Here is a 25,939-nt window from a genome sequence, read left to right as displayed (position 1 = left end):
TATAATCAATCAATCTTAAAATAAACTGCTCAATATGAATGCCGATCGCAGACAACGTCATGGTTGCACAGGAGTCTCTGCCCTACGGAGATGTCCGAGATAATAAGTGACAATTAGCACCCGTGTTCATAATGGCTTCGATAGGGCCGCAGAGATAAAGGTGAAACGAATATTCCGTTATAATCATTTTTTTAATTATGATACTAATTGTATTAAATTAACGTAATACTCTTGCTTGCTATTTTTAACGAATTTTAAATATACTATGATTACGATCAACAAATTGTAACTTTGGCCCCGCTCAAGCACACACGTATCTGTTATGGCGGTAGACACGGAGATGGTAAATGCACAGCTCAATATTCACGATGGCCTAATGTTCACGGAAAATTGTCTGACCGTGAACATAGTGAAATAAAAAACACCGTAATGTTTTCCACGTCTACAGTATTTTCTTCTACTTCGACGAAAAAATGCATAGATGAAAACAGGTTTTTCAGCGTATCCGGCAGTATTGGCCTAGACTTTCCCCCATGAAATATTCATTTTGATAGAAAAAGTAAAATATTTATGACACATTGTCTCTAAGGAAGGGGCTGAGCCAGACCCAGACAAAATCAACAAAGTCAACAATTTTCCAGGGCCTTCCAATGCGGAAAATCTACGCACGTTTCTATGCTTCGCCGGATACTACACAAAGTTTATTAAGGATTTACCAAAAATTGCTTGACCACTAATTGGTATTATGGCCTTGGGGGAGAAACAACTGACTAACAACAAGCATAAAGATTACCCAAAGTGGATGTTGCAAACTGAACAACAACAGGCAATTGGTACTTTCAAGGAAAATATAACATCACCACCCATCTTAGCCTATCCAGACTTCAGTAAGCCATTCAGGTTTCATACAGATTCATGCCAAACTGGATTAAGTACTGTACTATACCAGTGTGAAGATGTAGTAGACAAAGTGATAGCTTATGCCAGTATAGGTTTGAGTCGTGCCGAGAAGGAACTGTTTTAGGCATAAGCTGGAATTTTTAGCTCTTAAATGGGAAACAACAGAAAATATTCCGATTATCCAAAAGGTAAGGAATTCAATCTTTACACAGACAATAACCCATTGACCTATGTTTTAAGCAGTGATAAGCCGGATACCACGGGTTTCCGCGTTAGCCAGCTACAACTTTTAAATCTTGTAACCCAGGGGAATGCAACAGAGATTGCAATAAGCAGATGGCTTATCACGGCTTATCTATTAGAATTTATCATCTGATTTCATCAGAGCTATTTACCAGATTGGTCAACCATATGCTGAGACATTGGCCTTAGATCATTTCAGTTGCCAGAGTATGCAATATGCAACCTATTAATGAGTTAGGAGAGCAGTATGACATATCAACTCTGCAGAATGATGGTTCCTTTATTTCCTTCTGAAGACAACGGGTGATCTTAGGAAAGAAGTCAAAGAGGAGTGCAATACAGACAGAGAATGACTTATTTTTCACTTAAATTTTTCTACGCTGAGAGTTTGAAGTGACATATTACACAGAGAGGTTAGTTCAGAAGCCAATACAATTCTGCAACACCTCATTTCTGCATCAACTAACCGTGTAGAGTGGCCTTCACAGCAAGATGGGAAACCTGTGACAAAACCGTATCTCTTGTTAGGCACCTTTTTTTTAATAGCCGAGAATGCAACGACATGTAGTCAACTGGATCAGCAGCTGAGAACGATGTGTGAAGAGCAAGAAAACCGCAGAGAAAACACAGTTGGTCAACATTCAGTCATCACAACTTTAGAGTTAGTTTGTATAGACTATTGAACTTTTGAATCATCCAAATGAGAAATTCAGAATAATCACAACTTATCATTTTACTAAATTTTTTGTTGCAGACCCTAATGGAAACCAGACAGCAAGAGTAACAGCTGAAGCTATTTCTTATTATTTCATTGTATGTGATTCCAAAAAAACTGCATTCAGACCAGGATACCAATTTTTGCAGTAATAATTTTTAAGAATAAATTTTTTTTAGGCATCTACAAATCCAGAACCACTTTGCGGCAATGTTAAGGCTGCCCGATTAATAGGCTCTGTAAGTATCGTTTACTTTCACTTTCGTTTTGTGACTTCCGGGCAGTTCGACAAGATGCCTTACTGCTTTGCATTTGGTTGCACGCATATAACTGGAGCCAGTGGAGGTAAACAGAGCTGTAGTTTGTTTCGGTTTCCCACCGACCCCAAGAAAAGGAAGAAATGGATTGAAAAATGCCGGTAGGTGCATATAAATACGTTTGCATCATATAATTGTAACGAATAATAGGCACGATGTAACTGTGTAATAAGCAGTTTATAGGCCTATGCATGTATAGCATATCCCTACACTTGCGTGTGTTTACCCGTTCCAGAACAATCTCTTACTTCAGCTTTATACATATTACAGTAGTATTGTTTTTTTTATAATTTATCTTCAGGCGAGCAGACAGAAAATATACAGAGAATGATAGACTCTGTAGTTGTCATTTTCTGGAGGGAAAGAAAGAAAATGGGCCAACAATTTTTTCTTTTAACAAGACCTTCAACTTTCCAGAAGTACCTACGTCCAAAAGGTAGTATTTTATGTTTTGAAGCATCACAAAGTAATCAGAATATTTTATTGAACACATTTACTTATATTAAAATGCATCATACCAGAAAACAATAATTATACTGATAAATGTAATTACTTTTGTTTTAAATCTGTGCTATAAATGTTGTTTTGGAGATGTGCTAAAAGAAGTCTTAGATATATATTCCCCTGTATTAATTGCATTTGGAATAAGGGGAATATTGTATTCCCCATATTCCCAATATAATTAATACATTGTAACAATGTTAAGAAAATCTTAAAGAACACTAATAAGCTCAAAAGTCCAATTAAATTCATAAATTATGTATTAACTGTAGTTATTAAGGTCATTAAGATTTAAATGATCTGTAAACTGTGTCTCTTTATAGGCAAGGTTCTAAATAGATGTAGTTTTTATTATTTGTAATATGTTCATAAATCTATACAATTCTTATACTGGGTAGGTTAAAGAAGTCCAAAGATAATGATGAAAACTCAACATTGCCAATGGTAGCAAGTCATGACCATTACAGTACAGAAAGCCATCATGGTCATCATTACAAACCTCTAGAAACAGACCATTCTTACTTTGTTCAACAAGCTACAACACAAGATACAGTTATTCCCATCCAAAGAAATTCAGGTAAGAAAAACAATTTCATTGATTGTATCAATTCTATACTGTGTTACTGACTAGTGATTAAGAAGAACCAGGTTCAAAATTATTGTCTGTTTACATTATCCATTTAATACATATATTAACAATAATTAAAATCAACGATTTCATATGACACTCAGTACTTTGGAATATATTAAATAAAAAATTTCTGCATGCATATTAACTGTATACTTGTTGCAAGTGTAAATCAAATTTTATTCCCAATATTTTTTATTTGCAGTTGAAAAACTTGAACAGGAGATTAAAGAACTGGAGGAAGAAATTGAGAAGCTAAAAACACAGAAACCAAAAATGACAGTTGGAGATATCCTTAACGACACTGAAAGGGTAATTTTTTTAGTCAATATTAACTGTAAAACATCTAATATTCACATCTTTTATTCACAATATACATCAGCTTAAAATCTATCAGGGACCACTTATGTTTAAGACTGAGGCAACATTCTGCATAAATACATAAGTGCTTTAATTAGTTCACAACGAGAAATATATTTGAGAATGAAAGAAAGTTGTGAAAATTGCAGATATTTCTCGTGAAAAAAGTTGGTTTACAGTATAATATAAGATATTGTTAGCTGACCTGACCCAAAATCTTAAGTAAAATGTCTTTATCACCTGCCATAGTTCTTGAGTATCTCTTGAATTTTTATGAAATTTTTTTGGCTTTGAAATACCTTGGAGGTTTTTTTACTCGTATATTGACACAACCACTTCTCAATATTTAGACCTGTACTCAGTTTGCATGCCAAAGATCATGATATTTGTTATTTTCATTTCGTTTTTCTTTTAGATGTTGCTCTACACATCATTTCCCACAGATGTGTTCAACATAATTGTCCAAATTCTCAAACGGATAGCACCATTCAATTACTATGCTGGATGGGAGGTCACTGGTTTTAGCCTAGAAGACCAGCTGCTCATTTGTTTGATGAAACTTCGATTAAACTTTAGAGATTTAGATCTTGCTGTCAGATTTGGAACACGCCGTGCTACAATATCTAATATTGTAAACACATTTATTTCTGTCCTCCACGAAATCTTTTTTGATGGCGTATTAAAGGCAATAGGAATTCCCTCTCAACTGAAGTGTAAAGGTTCTATGCCAAAATCTTTTAAAGATTTTACATCTGCAAGAATAGCAATGGATGCTACGGAAGTTACTCAAGACATTCCATTCAATATGAACAAGCAATCGTTAACATACAGTAACTACAAAAGCCGCCATACTGTTAAGGCCGTTACTTGTGTTGCTCCAAATGGAGCACTTGTATTTACGTCCGATCTATATCCAGGATCAACTTCCGATGCCGTCATAGTAAAGCACTGCAGAATTCTTGACTAGTTACAGCCTGGAGATCTTGTTCTAGCGGACAAAGGATTTAATATTTATGACAAACTTCCTACTGGGGTATCATTGAACATCCCTCCTTTCCTGTTAAGTAAATCTCATTTTACCAGAGAAGAGGCAAAACTGTGTTATAAAATTGGACGTAGTAGAATACACGTAAAGAGAGCGAACGAAAGAATTAAAAACTATGAAATTCTCAGACATGTTCCTTCTCAGTACAGACATTTGACAACAAAAATATTTCAATTGTGCTGCTGTTTTAGTTAATCTTCAGGCTCCTCTCCTTAAAGAGATAGCAGACAAATATGAGATAGGAGAAGAGAATGAGTCAGAAATGTTTTAATTAACATGAGTAATTAATACTGTAATACAGTAAAATACATATAATGTACATACCAAGAATTCATCATTTTATGCACTTTCAACCATTTCATGTATGTTAATTATTCAACCCATTTCACTTCATTATCAGATGTTTGTGCAATTACATGTAGATAGGGTTGGGGTTTTTTTTATAGTAAAGAATCATTATATGGAAAAAAAATTGTATTACAATACTGCAAAATGTGTTGACTGTGTTCATATGAAGATATGTTTTACTGTAAACAAACTACTGTAACTTTAAAATACAGGTGAATCAAAATGATATATATGAATCACATGTACATATATCATGTAAATGTCATCAATTGATCATTCTGACAAAGATGGCAGGAATTTTGAAAAATAAAAATCTAACATCGTTGAAATGTTTTGAGCCCATGAGTCATCTTTCTAATCCCGACAATTTTCAAATCTACCAGAGTCCATATGACAAGGTCACAGCAATGAGTTCCTGACAAATGAAGTTGTCCTTGAATCTGATGCCAGTAGTCATGCGTTTTCTTCAGAGTCAAACTCCCATCTTCATCAGTGACTGAAACAGTGAATTATAAATTGATAAGATGCCACAAAATTATAATTTGATAGAACATGTACCGGTATTATTCATTTGATATTCTTTCAAAATGTGCAAACTATCTCTGGTAAAATATAGGTATTAAATCAAAGATTGCAGAGTAAACCACATACACACACTCATGATATATATTCAAAATATGTTACATGTTAAACCAACAAGAGTTCATCAGTGTACATGACCATGAATCTCAGACTTACCTATGTAGAAATCCTTAATTGTAGTACATGCAGCGGCAACTGTCATATCCTTTGCTGAGAAAGGTCACTTGATTTCTACTATATCAGGTGAAATCCTACACTGAGCTTGTTGATGGTACACATTCAAACTGTCTTTTAAAGTTCCTTGTACAAAACCATCAGGTGAAGCCCCTAAAATTCCTGTCTCATGAAGCCATATACCTAAGAAATCATACAATCTTTAAATGAAGAACTATTTTTGACTGCATTTCTTTTAAAAAAATATTTAAATAAAACAAAAAAACACTGAGATTATCTGATTATGGTGGAAGAATGTACATTTAGGCCAATTATTTAAAACTCTTTAAAAAACATTGTACAAATGCATGTCAATAAATTTATAAGACTGAATAATAAGAGTAGAAATCCATCCATTGCAATCGCCTCAAAATATATTCCAAACAAAATCATGACAACAGATACACAGACAGACATCTTGAAAGTAATATCCTTCTTTAAACTCTGTTTGCAGGGGGAGGGGGGGGGGCATAATGAAACATTCATTAAAATAAATATTGAGTGCACATTTTTGGAGGTAAAATTTGAAACTGTACTGTATATAAAACTACCAGTAGTTTGTAAAAAGCATTTGCCTTGGTTCAGTGAAACACAAAACATGTAATTTCTTAATATTAAGTTACCTGTATGTAGTACTGAGACATCTCCTTCTTTGCAATACTCTGTCAATGCAACACTCTCATGTGTTATACCCCACTGAATGGGGTCCCGCTTGTCTAAGTTGTAGGCACTCAGTAGCCTTTTCTTCAGAGATACCGTCAATCTGATGAAAAAAGTCATTAAATATAGTTCATTTGATTTTATGTGTTTTACTCTTTATTTTAATTATATCATTGGAGTTGTGTGCCATTACTCTTAAATTTTTGTAATAAAATGACAAAATATATACAACAAAATAGCTCAGGTAAGCTAAAAATGATTCTAGTGTAATTAATATTGGGCCATGCACCTGTTGGATAACTAATTTTTTCTTATAATTCATCAAAGTATTGCTTTTAACCATGCCTTCCTCCTCTGTAAATGTGCAAAATAACTTTGTTCCTTAAATATAAATGTATGTGCCTATTTCGTTTTGCAGCTGCACTAATTTTTCCAAAATTAGATGCGGTAAACCTTAGTTTCCTTATAGCCGCCCAAACTGCATTTTCCCTCTGTCCAGTTGTCTGGAAGGCTGTCTGTATCACTTTTTCAGGTGATACAATAAGTTGTTGCCTCAGCCATGTTAGTGGCTCTTCTGCTTGAAGATACTCCTGACACATGAGAAGGTCCTCTACCGCGGGTACTGGTAGTGCCTCAACCTCAGGTTCCTTACTTAGAATCCAGTTCAGAGCTTTAAAAATATGACATTTAAAGATGTATTTTATAATGTACAAATGTAATAAGAATTTAAGAAAAATAAAATTTTAAATACTTCAGCATTGCACCTTAAGTTCCATATGAAGAGAAATTGTTTTTCTAAGTTAATAAGTGTATATTAATACATGTACCAGAATATAGTAATTGTAAATCTTGCTCATAATTTAAGCAATTGATGATTGAAATATAACAATTAAAATATTAATATATCAATCTATTAGAAAAAACAAGTCATCTTAAAAATTAGAAATTGGAATAATCAATAATACTGCATATATGAAATAATGAAAAAATAAACTGAAAATTTTTATTAATGAAGTTTTGAAATCACCTTATTTTAGGGTTAATTTTCATTTCATTCATGGCCTGAAGAAATCTATGAAATTATATCTTTACTAAACATAAGCGTTAACAATTCTGCACTTTTTCAACATTTAATCTTCAAATTAAGCCTCATTTACCATTATCTCCCCCCCCCCCCCTCAATTCAAAAAAAAATTGACCCCACAAAATTAATGATTTTATAGTATGCAATGATACATTAAGAGATAACTAGGATTTTTTTTTCATTTCCAAAGTAGTGGAACCCGGGCCCTCTTCCCCTGTAAATATTTTTAGCTAGTCTGATCCGAAGGCTCAAACAAGCTTTTACTGATTAAAAGGCAACTTTCTGTCATCAGTAAAAACCTTTCACATTTTCTCATTCTTCAAAGATAAGTTCTTGATTCTGCATCTTAAATTAATGCTTCAAATTATCAATGTAGACAAAACAACAGGGTTAATAAAAAACAATAATAAAAAAAAAACTTCAACAAGAAAGCTCATGATCAACCATTAACTGCATTTCAGAAAGTTGGAAACAACCTGTGAACCGCCCCAACTGTCCAAGTAGTTTTCGCAAAAATAATCTATCCTCATCTGCTTCAACTCTTTTGAGTGCTCTGTTTTATGGGGAAATTATGTCAGACATGAATTTTTTGTTGTTATTTTTTAAAAACATTTTCATCACTTAAAATCGTAACTTGCATACATATATTGTGTACATAAATCTAACTCAAGTAGCTTTGGCAAATATATACGATCAATTTCAATATAAATTGAATGCAGGTACCTGTAGTTAGGCTGATTTGATGGATACAGTTCCTGCATTGTCACTGTTCTCTTGGGTGGTGCTGATTTAGGGTGTTTTATCCAGCTACATTTGATGTCTGTTTTGCTTGCTTTCTTATACCTAAAAATATTTTTTTAGTGTCTTTGGTAAGACTTAAACAAATTTTTCAGTGTAATTAATAATTACATGTAATATAAAATGCTAATTATCTTTATATCTTAATACTAAATATGTTTTGGATCAGCATTAAAGACAGCTGCATAATGATTACTTATTATTTTTTTTACACAGTTTTGACTAAAGTATTTTTATCTAAACTTACCCAAACAGAAGTGTTGCTGCAACATGGTGACATTTAAATTCTCCCATTGGACACTGACAAGTACTGTCTTTCACATTCCCATTGTCACTCTCCTCAAGGAAAATCTGCTCATAGTGATAATATTTGTATTTATAAATAATTATATAGTGCTCCACGAATATTTAATTTTTCCTGCTGAATACATACATGTAAGTGCCTTTTACTGAGAATGTATTGTTTACCATGCTGAAGTTCACTAGAAATTAAGCATAAGGATACTATCCATAATAATGTTCTTTCTATTTGTTCATTACTATTGATCTATATTTATACTAGGCCTAAATGGCAAAATGTGTGTTTGCTGCACTTTAGGTTAGAGTTTACCTGAATTTCGTCTTTTACTACAGTAAATAAAAGTGCCGCATCATATGTCTCTGATAAGGTTCATTAATTACAACGAACTAATAAACATCTGAACTGCAAAATGGCATGATCGGGGTGGGTACATGTGAAGTGCACTCACTTGAACTTTGTAAGATGTATCTCTCATGGAGGCCTGCACAGATGAGTTGATTACACGATATTCTCTATCAAACACAAACTTCAACACCCGGTCACTCTCTACTGCTGCCTCACTTTTCCTTGTTAACTTGTTTTGACCGTTGACATAATTTGCCCAGTACGCAATGGACATCGCCATGACTTTGACTGCCCGGAAGTGTATATTCTCGCAATTTCACGGAAGTCACGTGCCGAGACTTACAGAGCCTATTTCACAGCGATATGTAGAAAGTCACTAGTCTGGGAACCGTTTCACAAAAGCATTGTAAATCTTACGTAGTACGTAACTGCGACGATGTAATACTTAGTTAATTTTGGGTGTTTCACGAAAGCGACGTAAATTACGCAGCGTCGTATGTAACGTCGTAAATCTACGTCACCTCTGAGGTGGCGTAAATCTACGTCTTAGCGTTATTATATCAAAATGTCAGCGATATGAGGTTTGATGACGAACAAGTGCTTTAAAATGTACATATGAACACTGTATTTAAGGGACAGACAGTCCCCGGGACCTCCACGAATCGCAAAAGTTATATATATCCTCTTTTTCTTAATATTTCGACAGTGTCAATCTAAGGGTCTTTATTATAATTTTTTATAATTTTTAAATCAGAAAGGTTTATCATGAATAAAGATCATAGCTTGTCCTTTAAAAAAGTTAGCTGATTATTTGTTTTACTTCCATTGACAAAGTATTAATCCATTGACAAAATTACTATGTCCTAATTTCGACGTTTCAACTAAATTGTATAATCAGATAAATCTGTGTTCATAACATTACTTCTTTTTCATTATTAAATCTTCAGTTTTTGCAGACGATGCATCATATAGTCCGTCAAAACGATTTTACTTTTGTTGCACGATGATTTTTAATGTCAACATAATGTATTAACAAAATTTGCTCTTTTTTGTTTGAAAAACTAAATAAATTAAACAACGAGTTAATCTAATAAAAATGTAATAAATCGTTCATGTAATAATATCATCTTTGTCTGCCTTTTTTGTTTTCCAGATTAGCTGTTGGTTCGAAATACCCGGAAGTGACACGCAATACACTAAAAGGTGGTGTCGGAAGAACCCGTATCATGTTTTCTGACACAATCTTCTTTCTGTTAATACCAAACATATATTACATATTTTACAACCCAAGTTATAAATAGTGGTTCGAAATACCTAAAATTACTATATCTATCTATCTTTTTATTCTTTTGTTACGAAATTAAATAAAAAATCTAACACCCCATGATCACAGTCAAAAAGAGGTTATTTCACTACAAAAAAATATGGGCTTAAAAAATGAAGGCAATTTACTAACAAACTTTAAAATAGTAAATATTTGCAAGAAAATACAATAAAAATATACATCTTACGTAATGATACATTATATTACGTAAGTTGCATAACATTACAATGTTGCATAAATTATGCAGAATTATTGAGTTATGCCTGCAAATTGAAGGGTTACTACTTGGCAACTCTAAGAGACGTTAAACGACAGTGAACAATTCTAAAGGCGAGAACAGATATGCAACAAATCAAAAAAAAAAGATTTTAAAGCAACTGATCTTTAAAAATTTTGTAAATCCCGATCCAATTAGAATTCACCTTGCATAATATATTTTTGAAATCTTGTTTGAAATATTTGACACGCAAAACTTAGGAACAATGATGAATTATATTGAAAGCGGGTTCCATGGTTAATCCGTCCACGATTCAGGAAAATGTTTACAACATGCATATCTTCTATGTGATAGACTATTTTCATTCAAAAGAAAGATGAGTAAATTGATTTTTTTTGTATTTAATGCATAACGATTTAATATCTATTTTATGTAAATGATGCAAATAATTCAGTCACAGAATCGCTTCCTTTTCGCAGTTTTTCATTCAGCTTTTTCAGAAGTTCAATTTGTAACTTGTTCTTCTGAAGTTCCTGCTCGAGCACCTGGCACTGTAACTCGTGAACATCGTCCACATTTCGCTTCCTTTTCAGTTTATTCTTCCTAAAGAACGATACATGAAATTTGGTTTACTGACTTGATTAAAAAAAAACAAGTCTTAAATTCAAAACGAAAACATTATGCATAATACTGTTTGGTTAATAGATTTTATCAATTTAAAAGTTCCTTTGTTTCGAGTTACCCCGATGCCTTTATTTTCATTTCTGCTTCTCCCCCACGCGATGTTTCTTCCTTCTCACAGCTAGCCTTGGATGGCCCAGGAGACTGAGACAGCATTGGGGAGGGTACAGCGGCTTTCTCTGAAGTGATTGTGTTCGGTGTTGACAGCCATACGTCTTCAACTTTGAATAAATCTACGTCTGAAATTAATCCATTGTAAATCGGACATATTCGCTGGAATCACATTCATTGGTGCTTACGAACGTGTTATGACAATATTATTGATTGTCAGCTTATGAGGAGAGAGAGAGAGAGAGAGAGAGAGAGAGAGAGAGAGAGAGAGAGAGAGAGAGAGAGAGAGAGAGAGAGAGAGAGAGAGAGAGTTAATGTACCCAAATTTTCCAGGTCAGTGTCAAAGCCACCGTCAATCCCTTCAATGGAAGTTTTTCCTATTATTGCGACAACCTGAAATAATTATCGACACTTCAAAAATAAATTTCTAAAATGGCGTAACCTTACAATTTAATTTAGCAATAATGATTATATGTATATACAAGCCAGTGAGAAACGCTGGATTTTTTCTGCTTTATGTAATAAAATTTATTTAATCTTTTGTTTAAGGAAGAAGGGGTTGCAGTATCGAGTATGTTATTTTAACTTAAGCTGAGCCAATTAAAAAATTCAAGTAGAATTAGATTTTCTTTAAACGTAACGTTATACATAATGCTCTCATCGATTTTAGAATTATATTGAAAATTTATATCAACTTAAGACCATTTTAAATAAGAACCCATCTGGGAAAAATTTCTTGGTCTGCCCATGGACAAATTGGAATAATAAGATTTTTAATTAAGACTTGTTTCTCACAGGCACGCAGCATCGTTTTTTAATGGTGGGGGTGGGGGGGGGGGGGGAAGGGGGCAACCTAATCCCAAAAATCTTGACAAGTAAAAAAAAAGAGAAAATTTTCGAATCCCAAATTCTTGAAAATCCTAATTCGTGAGGGAGGGGGTTCTTAAAATTCCTTTCCCTTGAATTTCAGTATTAATTTCCTTATTTTCTCTTCCATTTCTTATAAATATACCCTGCCTGTATCAATGTGTATACTAAATTGTTTTCGACACATACTTTAAATATCATGCAGTCACATGTGTCTGTGCATGCTATACACATCGACAAACTTTTTATGAAGATTGTTTTATTAATCCAATATTATCGATTTGTTTCAAATTTTAAATTTTGTTTAATTGATGGTAATAACTTGTTTGCAAGTCTCCAACAAAAATCAACTAGACATCATTTGCGAACCTTCTGACTGAGATCACTTGTGTTGACTGGGGTGGGGGCTGGTCCACCTCCCGTCTTGGACCTATCTCGCCGAAACTCCGCCTCCTTTTTCTTGGTTTGTGAAGACAAATCCCTCCACTTCTTGCATATTTCAGCAGGCGACCTCTCCTGGACAGAGACACTGTTGATTCTGTCCAAGTTGTTAAAACATTAATATTGAACCGAAAATAAATTACAAGTAAATTTTGTCCGAAAATTGATATATATGTATATACATCATTACATGTATATCCCCCCCCCACACACACACACACAATATTCTATGTCGGTCCCAAAAATAAACTTTACAATAAAAGATCCCTTTTTGCTGTACTAATACATTTTTTTAAATGGAAAAGACCGATACTCATTATGTAGTATTTAATGCATCAGAATTTAGATTTAGTCCTTTCTTAGAGATTATTTTAATGACGCAATGGGTAAACATTAAAGGTCAAGGTTATCATACAGTTTTTGTAAACATGCAGACGCTGAAACGGCTTTTGATCATGAATGTCGAGCAATAAAAAATGTAAGTTTTTTAATCACTAAAACTAAAGGTTATGTGCAAACAAAGTCTCCTATAGATTACATATTGACATATATTAATTCTGTACCTTTGTCAGCCCATGTTACATGTATGAACTTTCACATGTAGATCTATAACATAAATCCGAGATTCCTTTGACAATAGACCCTCTTTTTTAATATAAAACGCAAAAAAGCTATTTGTATATGAGATATCGATGAAATCACTGAAATCAAACATTATCCATATAGATAAACAATTAATATAAATCGTGAAATATTTTCTGTGAGATACATACAAGGAACAAATGTCCTTCCAACATTTGTTTTTCTTTTGATTTGTGTTGACATCTTTGTGAGAGGCAAACAAGATCGCTCGATTCTTCTCAACTTCTTCCACCAAAATTTCAATCTCCTTAGCAGAAAAATTCTTTTTCCTCTCTTTTTTAATTTTATTGACGAGTTCGTCTGCCATATTAAAATCAACTTCCGGTAATTTAAGACGGACGTAAATACGAGAAAGTTACGTCGGAACTAAGTACCTTTTGTGAAACGGTCTTAACTAAGTGCGTACGTAGTACTTAAGTATGTCGTAACTCGTTAAGTAGTACCTAATTTACGATGCTTTTGTGAAACGGTACCCTGTAGTGCAGGACACCTCATGAAGCCTAGACGTCAACCTCTTCTCTCGCTTTCTTTCTCTCTGTTTAACCTTGATGGCTTTCAGGTTTGTTTTCTTTTTCTTCGGCATCTGGAAATACATTCATATCTAATAGAACAATGTATACAGCTTAAATTCAAAGTAGGAAAGGTTATACTTGTGGTACAGGTCTGACCCTCATTCTATTACATCAGCAAATGGATGCCACTTTTTATTCAATTAAATGAACCAATTGGATTATGTGTCCCATACACCCCTACACGGTTACAATGGTACTGCTCTTTTGCAGGGCAAATTTATATATGTTGCCTTAGTTTTACTAGGTAGATAATTAAATGACAAATTTGACTATTAACTTTACTTAATATTTTGCCTAAGTCGTTTTGACCTGCAAAATAGCATTACCAGTCACCCTGAAGGTATCTATTTCATATAACAGAATTAAAATTAAAGAACAAGAGGTCCACAGGCCACATCGCTCACCTGAGCAACAATAGGCATGATAAAATCAGCTTCGTGGAGTCATGAAACAAAACATCTGGACAATGTGGTATAATACATGTAGATCCTATACAAAAAAAAATCTGTTTCCCCCTGGATATTCTTATATTTATAATGAAGTCCCTTTTCTAACAGGATGATTTTGTAGTCATATCACATTCAGCATTGCAGTTATCAGAAAGACCATTAACAATTGTCTATATACAGGATGTAAACCTACATCAAACTCTGAACCCCTTGTGAGGCCCAATAATCATCCAGGGGCCATAGTTTAAACAATCTAGGGTAATGTATACTTATAATTGTTATCTAATCCTTATCAAATTGAAACCTCAGAAATTACAGTAAAACCAGGGACATAAATATAAAAGTCTCCAGTAAAACAATCCATAAATGACAAATTCCCCAATAAATAGTTTACTGATTATCAGCTAATAATCTAATCGGAAATGAATTGTATTATATTTATAAGATAGGGTCACTTAATTTCATGCTATGGTTTAATTTAAAATGAAGAAATGCTATTTGCAATTACTTTGAAATTTATAAGAGGCATGCTGTATTGTTTTCATTAAGGAGGCACGATGGTAGACAAATTAACCATCAGATGTGTGTAAAATTTTATGGTATGATTTGTTTAGCTATTAGCTATTATTTTGTAACTTACCTTTTAATATTGGGTATTTTTCTAAATTTGTAAATAAACGAGATCAATACTGTCTAAAGATGTCTACAACCATCAAGTTGTCTTAGAGTGTTACATATCTTTTGAGATTAAAAAAAAAACAACCACCAGTTTGCAACAGTTTCATTTCAGGTATTATCTAAAACAAACCACCCATCCCCCATCCCCAGGGGCAGACAGATACTCTCAGAGTTTCTGAAAACCAAAAAATTCTATCAGTCATGACTTAGCATGTTCTACCAGTTCGAAACAAATTTTATCAGTCCAAATAAAGCAGATATTAATTTTACAGTAGTTGTTCAGTGTTATGTAATTACTCTGTTTCTAAATAAATAGTGCCAATCTTTAACTTATTTCTGTTCTGTTTCTATTGATGACTCTTTACAATTTATTTTATTCTTTCCTTGTTTTTATTCTGCTCCATTTCAGATATTTGAGTAGTGTATGTGCCACAAAATCACGATTTTTAGCTACTGTACTGGACTGGTTAATTTTCATTAAATCTTAACAAACATATGATCTTATACAATCGAAAATTAATGGAATCAAAAGTGAGAGTTGATTCATGAAACGCCAATGACTGACCCTTCTCTATAATATGAAACAAGTCATGCCATTAACCTCGCTACATTTCAACAATTTCGTGCCGTTGTGGATTAACCTATCTTCATACTTTTCTTTATTCTCAATCCTCACATAGCTTTTAGCCTCGTACAAACAGAAAAGTGATGGACAGCGACCACGACATGATTCTATATCAGTGTAAGATAAGCGCTCAGAAGAAACTTAAATTTAAACACTCCCTAAAGCGTTTTGAAGATTACGACTAAAAGACAAAAACGGAGCGTAGAAACATGCTTGTGAAAGTGGAAATACCGGTCACACGGACCAGTAATATATGAAATGCTATCGGACATTTTGATTTTCTATCAGTTTTGCCGGTAGGACCGGTAGTTTTCGGAAACTCTGAACTCTCCCTGTAGGCATTTAAGAAAAAAAAACAACTATTGAAAGCTTCTCTTGTATTAAACACTTCTCCTGTTCCATCTTTGAAGATGTTGTCAACATCTACATTTAAACCAAAATCATTTTACATGTACTGCTTATCAGTGATTTTGGTTGGCCAAATACTACATTAGGCCATTGCAAAGTTTTTTCTATGTTTAGCGTCCACCTAAAACTCAAAAACTTGTCTTTCTATCAGGAAAAAAAAACCCAAACCTTAGAAAAAAAAAACCCACAACTTTAAAGGTTCAACAAAATAAAATTTGTTATACATTTAGAAGTATTTTCTTCATTTTGTAACAAAAATAACAAAGACCCACTATATGATTTTCATTTTGAATGTTGTTACGTTTGATTTCTGATCTTGATTTAAAAATGCGATCCTGAGCCCGACATATGAAAAAGAGATCTAATTTTATGAACAACAGTTGTGTGTTTTTTTGTTTTTTTTTTACATTTCAAAACCAATCCGACCGCGGACGCTAAACATAGAAAAAACTTGGAATGGCCTTACTATTAACAAGCCTATTTGTTTATTTAGAAAGTTTAAACACTTTTTTTGTTTCGAATGATAAATATAATTGCATAACTTTGATCATGCAACATCTTAATTTCATTATAATCAATTAATAATCACTAATTATGACAAACACAGATCACTCCATTAACTGTAATACTATATACTAAATATTTTTGAGAATGATCAAATTTATTTCCAATGTAAAAATTTGACCCCCCCCCCCCCTTATTTATAGTTTCATCCTTTTTTATTTGAATTTTAAAGATTTTTCTCTATATATAACACTATCTGAGAACGCTTTCACTCAAGTAACAGCTTTTCTGCTCAATTGATTTTCAAAACTAAGATATTTCTCTTTACATTCCTATGTAAAAACTTGACCCCCCCAATTGTGGCCCCATTGTACACTACCTGAGGATGATTCCACGCAAGTTACAGCTTTTCTGGCCAATTGGTTCTAGAGAAGAAGATTTTTAAAGATATTTATCTATATATTCCTATGCAAAATATTCGACCCCCAATTGTGGTCTCATCGTACCCCCGGGGATCATGATTTGAACCAACTTGAATATACACTACCTGAGTATTCTGTCATGCAAGTTACAGCTTTTCTGGCCAGATGGTTCTTGAGAAGAAAATTTTTAAGATATTTTTCTATATATTCCTATGTAAAAATTTGACCCCTCATTGTGCCCCCATTGTACCCCCGGGGATCATGATATGAACAAACATGAATCTACACTAACAGAGGATGCTTCCACGCAAGTTACAGCTTTTCTGGCCAATTGGTTCTAGAGAAGAAAATTTTTAAAGATATTTCTCTATACATTCCTTTGTAAAAATTCGACCCCAAATTGTGGCCCCACTGTACCCCCTGGTACCATGATTTGAACAAACTTGAATCTACACTACCTGAGGATGCTTCCACGCAAGTTACAGCTTTTCTGGCCAATTGGTTCTAGAGAAGAAGATTTTTAAAGATATTTATCTATTTATTCCTATGTAAAAATTCGACCCCCAATTGTGGCCCCACTGTACCTCCGGGGATCATGATTTGAACAAACTTGAATCTACACCACCTGAGGATGCTTCCAAGAAAGTTACAGCTTTTCTGGCCGATTGGTTCTAGAGAAGAAGATTTTTAAAATACACCATTACTTTTTCACTAATTCCTAATTATTTCCCCTTGAAAGAGGGCGTGGCTCTTCATTTGAACAAACCTGAATCCCCTTCACATAAGGATACTTTATGGCAAGTTTGGTTGAAATTGGCCCAGTGGTTTTTGAGAAGAAGATGAAAATGTGAAAAGTTTACAACAACGACAGCGACAACGACAGACAACGGACAAATTGTGATCAGAAAAGATCACTTGAGCCTTTGGCTCAGGTGATCTAAAAAGTACCAAAGTACTGACGGGAGTTGATTTTATTGATTATTATTAATATCAACGATATGTTATTTTGCATGGCAGGTAGTTTCTAATATGTATTTGGATGACGCACATTTTCATAATATGAATTCTCGAACTTTTCTGACAAGAATTTAAAGAAAACCCAATGTGATTAATTCCATCAAACTATGTATCATTAATCGAAATATTTCTAAAAATTGAACACATGTCTGGATCCGAGCAATATTGAACTCTAGTCTTGTTCAACCAGACGCTCGGCAGTTTCCGTTAATCTCCGACTACCAAGAAAGACTCTTTGTTTGTTGTAGATTTATGGATACAGCGAAGCGTCTGGTTGATGAGACTAAATTGAACTCTGGCAAAGGAATTATACATACGACTGCAAAAATATCTAAATTGTTCGTAAAATCTGATTAATTTTAAGGTATATATAAATATGTTTCCCTGGAAATTAATGGTTCAACATACAATACAGCGAATTTATCTGTTATTTTCAAGATTTAAGTCTTGTCAGCGGTGATGATTGGTATGGGTCCAAACACTGTTTCACTTTGCCAGAGTAACTGCATAGGAGAGTTGATTAAAATAAACTCCTAAAAACCATTCAGGAATTAATCAGTATTAATGCTGCTTGGTGCAATTTTTTATCAAATTTTGTGTTAGCTCTTATACGATGGTTATGCTAAGTATGTGTATAATAATAGGCATTGCAGTATTTACTTCAGTCAATTTAGCTTTATTTCAATGAAAAAAATTATGTTCAAAATTTTGTTTACAACAGAAACTACATAAAAGGGCATCGTGTTAATTCCCCCACATTAAATTTGCCCCTGACATCAAGGCAGATATGATTGTATTGTTGTTTTATGACTTTGACATTGCTATAAATAAAGATCATAAAGTTTAATTTTGGTCAAACAAAACAAGACATGTATGTTTTGTTCACTAATATTTCTTCAGTTTGTTTTATTTACAATCTTTGCATAACATGCAGATTGATTTCACCCAATTATTAGCGGGACAACACCCAACAGTTCACTTTTCTACACATTCCCATGCTACATGTTGGTTTCTTTTTGTGTTGCCATACAGAATTTTTTTTAATTTACTATGAATATTTCTAACTTTGAAAGGAGAACAATTCTGCTAGTGTTAATGAATGAAAATCTACAACTTTCTAAGATAATTAGCTTGAAAAATTATTTGATACTGAAATGCAGCTTTAAAAATGTTGCTTTTTTAGGGCAAATGCAGTCAAAGTTCTAAATGTTTTGAGGCTATGTATAACTTTTTATGTGTTACCAAACAGCTACCTCTTAAATGGAATGTGCAAAGAAGAACAGATCTGGTCAACATGATGATTGATTGGTAATAATTCAGCACAATGTGAAGTAATCACAATTATACATGTCCCATTACACACAAGATGTCATACAGTTACTCAAACAATAGAAATGCATGTTCTCCTTAAAATTGCTAAAAATCAGCAACTTTTTCTGCTCTGGTTGCTTCTATTAAAGCTGACATGAATTCATAAATGCCCATTATTTCCCTTTTATCTCAACTACCACCATATTATTTGTCAAACTCTTCTGTTCTGCTCATCACTACACAACCCCTATATAAGACCAAGTGCATTATTCATATTTACATGCTTTCAGGTATTTCATTGACCCGAACATGTTACAATGGAGGTAAAAATTTGAAGAAATGTTTTTTGAACATAAATAGACAACCAATGCACTGGTAAGGAATATCCAACAAAAGACGAAACAAAATAGAAAAAAAACACAAGCATACATATTTCAAAAATCTTCGATTATCGTAAGCACTTTCCTGTGTCGTACCATTCATCGAACATGCGCAAACCACACACTGTAGAGGATCGTGCAGGGGCAGCATGGACTTTTGAAAATAAAGAGTTCATATTGAAACTGATAAAATCAATGTTATGTTGTTACTCTCTTAAATTATATACTGTCTCTAGTGTACTGCAGCCAAGGTCTACGAAAATAATGAAGACGTTATACTTATACATTCAGTAGGAACGACACACGCATTTGATGTGCATGAGAAGTTAAACAGCACTGCTCTATCTATGCAAGATAATGTGAATACATTGGAAATTCTTTCACAGGAAAAAAACAATCATTTATGTTTTATTGATAGTAGTTAGTTCTTTTTTACAAACATATTAATATATAGTGTGTGTAGTCAATACATTAAGATGTCGGTGCAACATAAATGCCTTAATCGGAAAGCTATTGACTGTAACTTTCTTGGTCTGTATATTTACACCAGTAGCAGTTGAGGAGTAATTAAAACTTATATGGCAACCAAACTTTTTATAAATTCATGTCAGCTACAATACAGTACAAATATTATAAAGGTTGCCATGAAACTTTTTGTCTGTTTGACAAAAAAAGAAAAATTGCATAAAAGTACCTTAAAAAACCTACTTCAAGGCCATTACGCCAAAGGTTTTTAACCGGGTGGTTTACCTCAGGTAAGTTAAGGTAAGGGTAGAGTCTATATCGATATAGATGTGAAGCCCCGAGGGAAACACACTCGCTTGTTTATACATGTCTATACACAGGGTGTTAAAATGCTCTCAACAGAGTTTTTTCGATGATCTAGAAAAATATCATATTTATATATGTACTTCAAAAAGGAAATTGTCGATCATTGTGATGAATATTAAGGCATGAAATAACCATGTGCGACATGGCTGAAATCTTTCGTTTGTTTAAATAAGTTTCTGACGGGATCTAGTGAGAGTTTATAGCAATGTTTTATGCAATGTTATCATCATACTGTACTCAAATACTAATGCAACATTTATACAATATACGTTTCTATTACCTCTCCGAACAGCTGCTAAAGTGCAGGATTCTACCTTCTGCGCATGTTCCAGAGTTGTCAGTACTTTTTCTTTTCCGGTTTCGGCTCGTGAAAATTCTCAAAGAAATATGATAACTAAAGTTATAACTCGTGGATATTTGATTTAATTTAAATCTGTATTCTCAATTATTCACAAACATCTTTATTAATAAAAGAAAGTTCTCATAAATGATCGGCACCATGTGATTTTGAAGACTGCAGGTGATCAGCGCGTTTTGTGTGGTACATAAACCAAGTACGAGTAATTTTTTAATTCATATCTTTCACAATTCTCAAGAGCAGAAAATTTAATTTAGTTTAATCGCTGTCCTCAGTAGTTTCTTTTGATTATAAAGACATTGCGATTTATGGTCACGGTATCCATCAAACGACAAAAGTTAATTGCACGATCGTCGCAAGCGCTAGACATGGTATACACAGGACAAGTAAACGAGTGTCAATCATTTTTTAACATCCAATCTGGGGCCCCTCAACTCATTTGATTGACAGGGGTACACTGACCAGGTAAATTTGAAGGCGTTGCTTATTTTCTCGGCTTTTAAGGTTGGAAACAAGAGCCATATAGGTAAATCAAGCTACTTAGCTAAATCTCGTGATTGCACAGGACCTGTTCACGTTTTCAAAAATGCATAGTTAGAATATATTCATTATATGTTATAAAATAACAGGATATATATATTAATCAATGTCAATAAACATCTTCAGTTTAAAAAAATGTATTGACACCCAGATTCAACCAGAACGAAATAAATTTTGCAGTATGTTATCCGAGTAATGGACGAGTTTATCGCTGAATAAAGGGTTACAACAGTTACAATGCCATTTTACAATTTTTCGGGGAAAACGGACAAAAAGTCAAAAGTTTAACTGCATCATTGTACAACGTGTAAACCTAATATTGTCGACCTAGTTTTCAAGATATGTGCCCGAGGAAAACACACAATCAACAATGCGTAACCGACAAAACAGAACGTGAAAACTCAAAACACTCAAAGCAACATTTTGTTCCAATATTTGCTACCCATTTACTCATAAAACACTTACAGCTGGTGATATTCAACTTCGCACAGATGATTCTCTCTATCTCCTTTCTTCGAATTAAGTATAGGCTACCACAGAGAAAGCATCAACATGTTCAAAGTAAATTACAAAACGAGTTCATAAGACTGGCAAATGAAAGTCTGATCCTCTCAGTCTCACTAGATGGCGCTTTTTTAAAAATTGAGGTGTTGCTAGTAATGTGAATAACACGAAAACCTTATTTATATTAATTTCATTGATTACGAGGAGCGTTTTATTGAACGCTGTTCTAATTTATAGCATAGAACATATTAAATTATGTCAATACAATTTTAAGAATTATCTATAACATGTGGTTGGTTTACTGACCGATCATCGATCACTGCACTAAGTTCGGTGCAGTTCATAACATGGCATGTAAAGAAGTAACATACGGACTTATTATCATAAAAAAACAACAACAAACAAACAAAAAATCGATTAAATGAATTTGTGATGACCACAAAATCTATTTCTTTAAAATTTCATAGCCATTGCCTGTCATTGCACACGTAAAAATGGTAGATAAAATGTAAAATATTTGTGTCATTAGCGGATCCACGCCCCTCCTCGACCACATGTAAGGGATGAGTTCTGTAAACATACACACAAAGCTTACGGGAAGGATGGCTTTAGAATGCAATTGCATTTATGATATGACAATAGTTTTCATTTATACCATGTGCCCAAATATTAAAAGGGGTGGAGATGAAAAGATTAAATTAAATCCCACTTCATGCTTTTTAAAGTTTGTTTTCATATATGAACTTTTAAATTTGCAAATATCCATAAACGTGTTGGAAAAAAAAAACTTGGACACGTAAACGCATTCTTCTGATAATGTGTAGCATTCGCTAGTCAGAATCAACGTTTATACGTCTTGTTTTACTTTTTAAGCACAAGCAGGTGCCGTTTATTTGCCAGATTGCGTGAGTACTGGTCTACATGTATTACTTTTTACCCTCTTATTATGCAATACCTGGACACAAAAACAGTTTTATGAGATTAATAAGATCACAAACAACATTTTTCTTAGCGGTACCATTATTGAAAAATTTACCGTTTTAGAGTTATAAAGCAAAGAATTTTAAGGGATCTAGATCCCTAATTTAAGGGGCCAGCCCCTTTTTCATAATACCGAATGAAAGCCCTTCGTATGTTGCACAACTTTTGTTCTATATGTATTTAGGAAATATTTAGGGCTAAAAAGTTATGGAGGAAAAACATGAGCAAAATTTAACATTTTTTAAAACATAAATTTCGATTTGATTTTGTAAGTAGTATACGTAGGTAATTAAAACAAAAAAAACTGAGAGAACAACGTTCAAGGTGTCTACTTTGAAGATTTGTAATTTAAAACTTCTTTCTACCGACCATCTCGGAGCCTTTGCAGGTACACGAGACCCATTAAAAAAATATTTAAAGGGGAATAACTCAAAACCGGAAGTACCGATCACAAAATCTTTTTAGTCATAGTGAGCTATTGACATTTCCAATGTACCCTGAAAATTTGAATAAAATCGAATAATAAACAAGCGAGATATTAAGGTTTAAAGAAACGTCTAGAAGAAAAAGAAGAAGAAAAATAATAATGAAGAATTTCCAACAGAATCAGTACAAGGTCTTCCGTTGGAAACGGAAGACCTTAAATATGAGCTTTGGTAGGATTGCTGGTCCTTGTGTTGTAATTCCTTTCCCCACGTTTAGAGTTTCACCTGTAAGTCTCATTCGTTTCGTACTGTGGTATTACTGCAACATAGGCAGCAATGAGGGGCATCCCCGATCAAATTATCAAACAATAGGGGCGCTGGAAGTCAGAGTCTAACACTTCAATTAAAAGGTTTTACTGTTACATATATGTTAGCTTGTTGCATTATTGTTACTGATTACTGATTACTTTTTTCTACTGTTCCAACATTAACAAATTCTAAGATTTACAGGAAGTAAGTGAGTTATATGGGTCATGTGATCGTCCATCGAGTACTGGGCCGCACACGAAGTGCCTGTATTCGGCCGGGAGGAAACTATACCACCCTAAAAGCGAGAACATCAACATTTTATAGTTTGGAGTTAGGGGAATAAGATGAAAGGAGCTTGACCCTCTTTTTGACAATTTGCTGAAGCCTACATGTAATTCACCACTAGATTACCTGAAAGTACACTACGTTTTAAATGACCTTGGCATTTTGCGTGGAGTTAAACTCATTCATACTATTACGGCATATCTTTTCTAAATGTTCTTGTATCAAGCATAGTTTAAAATACCAAGATATTGAGGGGTCAGTGTTTATCCCTCTAAACTATGGCCAATATAATTTGACCTTATTGCATCTCAAATGCAATTTCAGCCTAAAAAGGATTTGTTGTAAGTATCTTTCATTGATTAATAAGACTTCTTCAAATATTGTTTTTTATTATGCAAAATGGTCACACTAAACGGAGGACTTCCGAAATATGTTTGTACAAAACTGCATAAAATTTTGCGCAACCTTTAAGCACTTAAAACGACAATTTCTATGATAGTTACAATTTGATTTGGAATAAAAACTCTTTGAATATCAAAGTATTATAAGATTTATCCAGTTTGCCTAGATAAGTATTTAGTATCATTATGAAAAAATACAACAGTGAGTCAGTGATGTCAAATTTTTAATATGGACTCAAAGGTAAAATTCGCGCAAGATTTGGATTTCAAAATTCAGACATTTTCTATATCTTTGCATTATTTTATGCTATATGTCTATAACTCTCTCAAGATTTGATTTTGTACAAATCACACAAAATCTATAGAATATAATACAAATTGATTAAATGTTAAAAGATATGAATAATAAATAAAGTTTGATAAAGGAAAAGTATGTTGAAAATTCATATTTTTCTTGTTTCTGTCATTTTTGTCTAAAAAAAAAACAACTAATAATGCCTTTTAAACGCGTTACTCAATCTGTATGCAAACACCGCTGCAGTTATGAGTCATTAAAAAATAATGTTTTAAGGCTTAAAAAACACCTCTCATTTGATCTGGATATTTGTTGCAATAATACGGACCGAAAACTTCTGCAGTGCCTCCTTTGAAACATTGGGTCAATGTGGATAGGTAGCAGAAGGATTCATTTCATCTAAAAACAAAATGCAAACCGACGTTACTTACCGTTTACTTAATTACCATAGCCTATACAAAGACCTGTCGAGGAATTTCATATGTGCATTTAATTGAATTTCATTCTGGAGTAAAAACAAAATAACTGATGACCATACCCTCCTTACCTTAAATCATTCAAAAGGACTTTGAAACCCGTGGTTCTGGTTAAACAATATATGGTACAAGGCCTGATATTGAATAGGTGCCAAACGCTGATAAAAAATAATAATCCGGTAAATGTTTACTTTGAAGATACCTTTTAGTTGTGTGTGTATGTGTATACATTTATACGAGGCTAGTATTCATGTTTTATTTCAAACAGCTCCCATCCCCATACAAAATCTTCCTCCTGAGAATTCTAAAGGGACAAGAGGGAATTAGACCTTAAAGCTCATTTTTGTACCAAAGCCCATACACAAACCTAGCTGTCAAGAGGAGTCTCATATATACATTTCATTTAGTTTCATTATAGAGTACAAACATTATCACTCCGCTCCCCATACACCCTTGGCAGATTTCATTACGAAAACTCGGTGACAAGATTTGCTGCAGCTGCGAGTAGCTGATCCAATCGCAGCGTTAAAACAGGCGCTTGTAAAAAAACATGTGTAACATATTTTTTTTTTTTTGGTGAAACATTCGGTGCATTTAACAAGGCGAGACAGAAGTGCTCGAGCACAATGCCCCCTCAACGATAGTCTAACCAGATCACTTTAAATAAAATATATACTTCACAGCATGGGAGGAACATAAAGAATCTGGGCGCACAAGATAGTGCTTTTGCAGGAACCATCGACACGAACCAATTGGAGTTTAAATGTCTATACAGTATCCTCGAAATGCTATGTACAAGTTTGAACAAAAATTGATTACTCAAACTATATTATGTTGAGAGTTTA

At 33.5% G+C, this 25,939-nt stretch overlaps 2 protein-coding genes and 2 long non-coding RNA genes across 4 annotated transcripts in view; 2 read left to right on the top strand and 2 right to left on the bottom strand.

Annotated features, from left to right (window-relative positions):
• The window catches only part of LOC117687011 (uncharacterized), a 98,098-nt gene that overhangs the window by 32,752 nt on the left and 39,407 nt on the right, over positions 1-25,939 (top strand). The gene's annotated exons all lie outside the window — the stretch shown is intronic.
• On the top strand, positions 2,196-3,242 carry LOC136269884 (uncharacterized). The gene is made up of 3 exons (XR_010707464.1): positions 2,196-2,276; positions 2,477-2,611; positions 3,075-3,242. It is a non-coding gene; the product is annotated as an uncharacterized lncRNA (long non-coding RNA).
• LOC109618202 (uncharacterized) lies at positions 6,900-8,816 on the bottom strand. The gene is made up of 3 exons (XR_010707463.1): positions 8,642-8,816; positions 8,320-8,439; positions 6,900-7,182 (listed from the first exon to the last, which is right to left on the bottom strand). It is a non-coding gene; the product is annotated as an uncharacterized lncRNA (long non-coding RNA).
• LOC136273634 (nuclear apoptosis-inducing factor 1-like) lies at positions 10,982-13,797 on the bottom strand. Its single transcript, XM_066078533.1, has 5 exons — positions 13,455-13,797; positions 12,610-12,778; positions 11,694-11,766; positions 11,324-11,501; positions 10,982-11,184 (listed from the first exon to the last, which is right to left on the bottom strand). The coding sequence occupies exons 1-5, from the start codon at positions 13,628-13,630 to the stop codon at positions 11,010-11,012; spliced, it is 771 nt and encodes a 256-aa protein (XP_065934605.1). The 5' UTR covers positions 13,631-13,797; the 3' UTR covers positions 10,982-11,009.

This window comes from Magallana gigas, chromosome 1 (genome assembly GCF_963853765.1).
Source record: "Magallana gigas chromosome 1, xbMagGiga1.1, whole genome shotgun sequence".
In the NCBI taxonomy this organism is placed as follows: Eukaryota; Metazoa; Mollusca; class Bivalvia; order Ostreida; family Ostreidae; genus Magallana; species Magallana gigas.
The sequence above is the reverse complement of the archived record's forward strand: the minus strand, read 5'-3'. Positions and strand labels throughout refer to the sequence as shown.